We start from the raw sequence: 8106 nt of genomic DNA on the forward strand, positions 1-8106 counted from the left end.
ATCCTCACAATCATCCTCACAATCTCATCGACGATTTGCCAAAATGCAGTTGAACGCGTGTTTTGTGTTTCTGTTGCTCGGTTTGTCGTTGTCCCGAGCGATTCCAGCGGAGAAGAAAGAAGAGGCGAAGAAAGAATTGAAAAAGAAGGAGCCGGAGATAGAACAGGCCGGCGAAGACACTGACAGGTCTAAAAAGTCGGTATTTTTAATGGACCAATTATCAGGAGTGCCCAGGAGAGCTCAAAGTTTCGGTATTCAAACACCTTCAAATCTACACTCCCTGAACATCAAACAACCTGGAGGCGTCTCTGAGACTATCAGCATCCACAATCCACAAGTTGCTCAGACTCACAATATTCAGGGTCCTAGATCTACTCAAAGATTGAATATCAAGTCAGGATCAGGGATATCTGAGACTATCAACATCCAGAGTCCACAACCGGTTCAGACTTTCAGTATTCAGGGCCCTCAATCTGCTCAAAGATTGAATATCAAGTCAGGATCAGGATTTTCTGAGACTATCAACATCCAGAGTCCACAACCGGTTCAGACTTTCAGTATTCAGGGTCCTCAATCTGCTCAAAGATTGAATATCAAGTCAGGACCAGGATTTTCTGAGACTATCGACATCCAGAGTCCACAACCGGTCCAGACTTTCAGTATTCAGGGCCCTCAATCTGCTCAAAGATTGAATATCAAGTCAGGACCAGGATTTTCTGAGACTATCAACATCCAGAATCCACAACCGGTTCAGACTCTCAGTATTCAGAGCCCTCAATCTGCTCAAAGATTGAATATCAAGTCAGGATCAGGATTTTCTGAGACTATCGACATCCAGAATCCACAACCGGTTCAGACTCTCAGTATTCAAGGCCCTCAGTCTGCTCAGACATTGAACATCAAGTCAGGTCCAGGAGTTTCTGAAACTATTAGCATCCAAGGACCGCAATCTGCTCAAACGCTCAACATCCGAGGTCCGCAACCTGTTCAAACTTTGAGCATTAAGCCAGCGCCAGGACTTTCCGAAACCATTCGTATTCAAGGATCGCCATCCGTTCAAACGTTCAACATCCAGCCAAGTTCTCAGGGACTCCAAACGCTGAGCATTCAAGGCCAACCTCTTCAAACTTTCAGCGTCAAGCCAGGCTCCCAGGTTCAGTCGTTCAGCATTCAAAGTGGCCAATCCGCGAATGTGATCATGGGTCCTCACAACGCCAACGTTCAGGTGATTCATCCTGGCCAAGGTGGTACTCAAACGAATGTGAACATCGTGCAACCGTCGGTGAAGGAGGTCGACGTGCCGGTTGTCGAGAAGATCACTCGAACGGAGAAAATCGTGGAGCCAGGGGTTGTTGTTTCTGAAGTGGAAAAGGAAATTGTCTCTCCTGTGACGTCTGTTTTCAGGGAACAGCTGCTTCTAGATCCGCAATGTTCTTGTTTCGTATTGGCAGAACCAGAGGCTGTGGCAGCTTTCTTCAAGTATCCTCAGCTGAGATTTGGGAAACAGAAGATCTTCTGTTGCGCTTTGAGACCCAAGGTGCTGGTTGAGCAACCCGTGAGGGTTTTGGAAGTTATGGAACGCGCTTTGGTAGGCGCGTAAGAGGACAGTAAATTGAAATTCTTTCCGAGGAGTTTCTGTGCAAGATGGCATAATTTATTTATTGGCTCACTGTGAGTTCTTTGAGAGCGGTTGAAGTGTAGCCACAGAATCATTGTAACTGGAGATAAATAAAGTTGAAAAATGTATCGAGTTTATACCGATTTTTTTGATACTGGAACCTGAATGTCGCTCACTATTACTTATACCTGTGAAATTTTGAGGGAACCTGGCCCAACTCGTAACTACTGAGAAAACTAAAAAAAAAAATTAAAAAAAAAAAAACAAAGAAATCCTAAATTCCTAATTTACTTCGCGAGAGTTGCACTGCTGAAAGACCAACTGCGACAAATCAATTTCAACGCCTTCAAACTTGGGCCAACAGATGCGCAAAAGAGAGGGGAAATGAAAGAAGGGAAGAACGACAAAACGTCGCCATCGTACTCACCACTTTTGGCACGTGTTTGCTGCTGAAGAATACGTGGAAGGTGACCAGCTGGGAGACCAGAGGGCTGCCACAGTTTCTCAAGTACTTGATGGCGTCGAGAGTCGCCGCGAAGTCTATGCCGGGGGCGTGCATTGCAATCGATATCGGCGCCCTCCATCGTTCCAGCAACGGCTCTAGATTGTCGAGGAACGTGTAATCCGCGTGCGTGGTGTACGTCACGCTCTCCCAGCATCTCACCGCCATGCTCATCGGCACGTAATTATAGAGGACCCAGTAATCACCGCGTTGCGCCCTCCTCGGCTCCAGCGGCTTTTCATTGCACGGCACCGCTTCTTTTAGGCTCATCGTCGGTTGAACCACGGGCGTACCACTCCTCGCCTGTAACAGCAATGCCAAAACCTGGTTAATTGGACGGATCCCAAGGTGAGCCGAGATGAGGTTTTCTCAAACCTCGGACGAACGCGAACAATTTTGTCATATCCCGCATATACTTGACACGTTTCAATAATTGAGCAATAAAATGAAACACTGATCATGACGTGCATGTACATTGATCGTGACATCTGTGCGACAATGTTACGTAACGCAGAGAGATTTCTGTTGGAAAGAAGTACTGTACTGCGGAATATAGGGATCCCTAGACGAAACGCTAGGGAATATTTTCCCCTGTATCATCGTGATAACAAACATGATATATAAAACACTCTGTGTAACAGCTGGTAATAAGCTAGTCACACCGATTCACTTTTGTTTTCGATTCTCGATAAAAAGACGTAATACCTCGATACACACGCATACACTTACCTCGCGAGCTTCTACAGTGAATTTTGCGCGTGACATTACCAGCATTCCCCTTTATTACTAAATTATTGTTAGATACAGTTTCTTGCAGCAGTCCTCCATCAGAAAAGGTTGTAGACGGAGATGGTAAAAGCTTTCGCTTCAATTTTGCAAAGTGATAGGGGGAGGAGGGTGAAAGGAGGGCGAGATACACGTTAAAGTTCCCACCCTTTGAAATATTGAACTGCACGGCGGTCGGAGGCGGGCTTCTGAGCCCGGTTTCGCGCGACTTAATTCCTCCACGCTCCTCCAGGAAGCTGTGAAAAGCTTGATTTGCGAAAAAAAGAAAAAAAGAAAGGAAGAAAGAAAAGAGGAACCCCGGCGTAACCTTAAACGCTACTTAAAATGTCGAACAATCGCGGAATTATTCGGACTTTTTTATTTTTTTTTTTTTAACGACGACGTTTGTGTTAGATTTTTCTTTTTGTTAATTATCAATTACAAAACACTGTTTCGATGATCACTGGTGGAAATTTAAAGAGAACGTCAGGAATTAAGTTTGAGAGAAAGATTAATTAAAGGAGGAGATTCAAGGAAGTTTCGTCCCCAGCCATTGTTAACAAAAAAATACAAAAGGAAAATGGAGGAAGTTAAGGTTAAAAAGTAACTGATAAACAACTTTAATGCTTCGAAGGGGGCATTAGATGTCCCCGACAGATTAAACAGTTTCAACGCGGCTGATACGACGATATTGAACTGTTCAGTTGCACGTGAACAGCCTAACAGGTTCGGTACAGTTAAAAACGGTTACATTAGTCGCGGCGTTGTATCTCGGTTCATGAAGGTTATCGTGACTACCGTGCAACATGTAACACGACAATGCAAAAGCGGCCACTTCTGAAACCCGACGTAGTCTCTCTCTCTCTCTCTCTCTCTCTCTCTTTCTCTCAAGACAGATCTTATCCAATGATCAGGATTTTAAACGAGGTCGAGCCACTTTTCATCCAACGACGAGAACGTTTGAAGCGAGTTCGCCTGAATTTTGGATGAAAGTCGATCGTTTCGAGCGGAAAACGCTTCTTCTTCTTCTTCTTCTTCTTCTTCTTCTTCTTCTTTTTTCTCCTTCTTCGCGATAAAATCTGGCGAGATAAGGACCCCAATAGAGAATATCCACAGTGACGGACACTCTGCAATCGAAGAACCCCTTCTGCGCTTGGCTCTTGTTCTTATATATATTATATATATATATATTTTTCAAGCCTATGAGAAATGTAACATCTCGTCCACGGAACTGAAGGAGGTTGTCAAGTTTTTTCTTTCAAGTACTCCATTTTCGACGCTCGTAACATTTTGTATTAGTTATTTTATACACGATACTAGAAAAAAAGGAAGAACAATGTCCAAGTCGATCGTACGTTAAATTTTCCTTCAACAATTCTGTATTCTGTTCAATTTTCTTATGTTCTCCGTTTCTTTTTTTGTTGAAATTACACGTCAAATGTTCCGTGTTTCCTCTATATCTAGGATCAATTCTACATTAAATGTTCCACATTTTCTATCCCGACGACTGGAATTAATCTTCCACGAGCAATAATAATCGCTAAATTTCCCATTTGGCAATTCCAGTCCCTTCAGCTTGCCCGCAATTAATTCCAAAACACTTGGCCGTGCGATCAACTCCGCCGTCGATTAAAATCAATTCACCTCGAGGAAGACGTCGAGGCAACAATGTTAAACCTCACCCCTGAAACGGAGGGCATCGGAGGCAATAGGAGCGACTGGAGGAACGATTAGTCATCGGTGCAAGTCGTTTGATGGAAAGAAAGTTCGATAGAACGGGATTTCTCCCGTCGGTTCTCTGTTTTCTTTTTTTTTCTTTTTGCGCAATTATCGTGGCAAACGCGCGCGATTGTCGCTACTTCCCTGGGATCGGAACGTGATTATCGATCGGAGGCAATCTGTTGGCGGGATCGTGATGGCTAACAAATGGCGCGCGGGGCAGCTGTTCGATCGAAACGGCGATCGGCCCGTGAAATTGGTTATGGTTGACGGTATCAATAACCGAGCTCTGAATAATTCATCGATACTTAATGCTTATTATCCAGTCGAATCGATTTCCACCGATCTGGCACAATCTGGATCTATCTATTTCGTTTTTGTTTCCCCGATTTATTTCAAAACGAGCGGCACAACGTTATTCGTATTTGAGAATTGAATTACTTGAAATATTTAATTCACCCTCGTTCCATTCAAATTTCCCGAACGCGTTCAGTCCGACGGCAGTGTCTCGGGTATAGACGTTCTTGTAAAAGAATGTTATTACGTGGCTAAGTAGCTCCTTTCAGAGTGTTCCCTTTGCCATAATGGATACATTGTTCCACGTTAACACTGCAGCGTTAATTTCACTTACGCTCGATTATCATATAGTCGGGCCATACTTAACACTTGGCCGTGTTGCTTAAGACGTCTACTAATTTCTTTACCGGATACATCTTCACAACAAATACATTCTTGTAACAAGTTTCACATTTTACTAATAAAAAAAAAATGATGATTGAAATTGTTGACAGACTTACTTAAAAGTGTACTCCAATATCGCTCGCAATGATTTTTCTCAGACAGCTGTTTCGACTACTTTCGTCACGACCAAAAAATTCCTCTCTCGCATCCCTCCCTCTAAAAACAAATCAGCTCACCGTCTCGTTACGCCTGTGCCCCGACTTGTCAGCGTTTTCACTATCAGCCTTGGCCTCGTTGATCGTCGGCCTCGTGGTGAGCAATCTGTTCTTGGCTGGACCAGTCGCGTTACCACGCGTGGTAGCCCTGCTAGCGGCATCCTTAGTGGCTGGCACGGCTGACAACGTGGCGCCTTTCTGAGTGCCATTTACGAGGTCCACGGCGCCAAAGGTCTCCGATTGCAACGGCGCCGCCCAATTAGTCGGCGGTTCCTCGATCCAGGGCCCGGAGGAGCCGAAGTGGGCGCACACGTAGAGCAACACGCAGATGTTGAGCACCACCGACACCCGAAGTGCCCAATTTCTACGCAGTATGCTCAACATGCTCATTCTCCAGCCTCCTCCAGGACACCACGAGCCGGTTGCCGCTCCTTATGGTGATCGTGATCAAAACGATTGGATGGACGACGATGCCTTTGCCGCGTACTCGTCCCACCACCGCTCCCCCACCCCTATGGGGCCCGTGATGCTCCGCGATCAGGATCTGAGCATGGTTCCTCGCGGCCTCGACCTCCTCCCTCCGGTTGCCCTCTGAAACACCAGTTAATAACTTTGTCAAGAAATTAAATTTACAATATTGCCTGCTTACAGTAAAATATATTGCATGTATATTATTATTCATTTGCAATAACAATGTATAATGTTTCTTCAATGTTTAATATATAGGGACCATTATGACGAGAAATTAACGTCGTTCATCATTCACTTTTCCGGTATTTTCAATTTTAAAAGTTTGTATTACACTGCTAAGCTACTCGAGCTACTGATTCGAATGGTTTGATTTAATTTTCAAATGAAACGGCGCCAAGAAGATATGATTAACTTTGCTGCCTAGGCTATGTTTTCTATCTTCATCCCTCCCCCGTTTAAAATCCAGCGTGGACCGTGTCGAGCATTTAACGGCCGACGATCAAACAATGAAACCATTGGCGTTGCTTGTCCGTCGCCGTTCATGCGTGACAAATGTGGCAAAAAAAGGTTGGGAAACCCAGCCATTACGCAACGCACGTCATTATCACCCACCGATGGATCGAATTAGGTAACCGAGTTACTGACAAGTCGTTAACAATACTTTCAGCGGTTCGGCTCGCGTTTGTGCAACAGCCGGTGAAATCGCGGATAGACCGGTGGAGATCATTAAATCTGGTGGTAGCCGGAGGGATCGTTTCTTAATCCGGCTGGCTCGTTTGGTCACGGAGTTGATAAATCAATAAAGACGAGTTAATTTTAGTCAGGATCGATTAACACCGTCATGAGCGAGACTCTAATGGTAGTTATTATTTTGTGCGAGTGTAATGGAGGAATATAAATACGCTGCAGAGCTGGCGATGTCAGGCCGAATGGTTTTAAGGCTTTATGGGCTTTCATATTTTTAACAAAATTTAAGCAAAGATTTATTTACTGTATTTACTGTTCTTTCGTGTGTGGTATGCACCAAACTTAATAATCGATCCAAAAGTTGATGAATGGCCTAACCTTTAAAATCCTCTGAAACTCTCTAAAACCCTAACAGAAATGCATTGTAATTTAAAAAAACAAAAATCTTTATTCAATTACAATCTTGCAAACAAGAATATCAATTTAAGAACTGTCTCAAGCTGATCAGATGTTGTATAACGTGAACTTAACTTAAAATCGTGACAACTAGAGGTGCACGAGTACCCTAACCTCTATAATCTCCAAAATCCTCCAATCTGACAACTGTCTCAAGCTGATGAGATGTTGTATAACGTGAACTCAACTTAAAACTGTGACAACTAGAGGTTCACGAGTACCCTAACCTCTGAAATCTCCAAAATCCTCCAAAGCTCTCTGATACTCCAACAGTAATTAAAAAATGTAATTTAAAAAAAAAAATCTTTATTCTATTATAGTCTCACGTGTAAAAATACCAATCTAAAGCTGATTACACATTATACAACGTAAACCCAACTTAAAACCCTAACAACAGACCAACCTAGAGGTTCACGAGTAGAATAACCTCTAAAAATCTCTAAAATCCTCCAAAGCTCTCTGAAACTTCAACAGTAATTAAAAAATGTAATTTAAAAAAAAAATCCTTATTCTATTATAATCTCGCATGTAAAAAATACCAATCCAAAGCTGATCACACGTTGTACAGCGTGAACCCAACTTAAAACCCTAAAAACAGACCAACCTAGAGGTTCACCAGTAGCCTAACCTCTAAAATCTCTAAAATCCTCCAAAGCTCTCTGAAACTTCAACAGTAATTAAAAAATGTAATTTTAAAACAAAATCCTTATTCTATTATAATCTCGCGTGTAAAAAATACCAATCCAAAGCTGATCACACGTTGTACAGCGTGAACCCAACTTAAAACCCTAAAAACAGACCAACCTAGTGGTTCACCAATAGCCTAACCTCTAAAATCTCTAAAATCCTCCAAAGCTCTCTGAAACTTCAACAGTAATTAAAAAATGTAATTTTAAAAAAAAATCCTTATTCTATTATAATCTCGCGTGTAAAAAATACCAATCCAAAGCTGATCACACGTTGTACAGCGTGAACCCAACTTAAAACCCTAA

General features: G+C 43.0%; 1 protein-coding gene across 1 annotated transcript; it reads right to left on the reverse strand.

The window, feature by feature from the left end:
* Window positions 1–1900: 1900 nt before the first annotated feature.
* LOC122537946 lies at window positions 1901–5884 on the reverse strand. Its single transcript, XM_043671627.1, has 3 exons — window positions 5522–5884; window positions 2046–2423; window positions 1901–1939 (listed from the first exon to the last, which is right to left on the reverse strand). The coding sequence occupies exons 1-3, from the start codon at window positions 5882–5884 to the stop codon at window positions 1901–1903; spliced, it is 780 nt and encodes a 259-aa protein (XP_043527562.1).
* Between the last annotated feature and the right edge of the window lie 2222 nt (window positions 5885–8106).

This window comes from Frieseomelitta varia, unplaced genomic scaffold (genome assembly GCF_011392965.1).
Source record: "Frieseomelitta varia isolate USP_RPSP 00005682 unplaced genomic scaffold, Fvar_1.2 scaffold_940, whole genome shotgun sequence".
NCBI classification, from domain to species: Eukaryota; Metazoa; Arthropoda; class Insecta; order Hymenoptera; family Apidae; genus Frieseomelitta; species Frieseomelitta varia.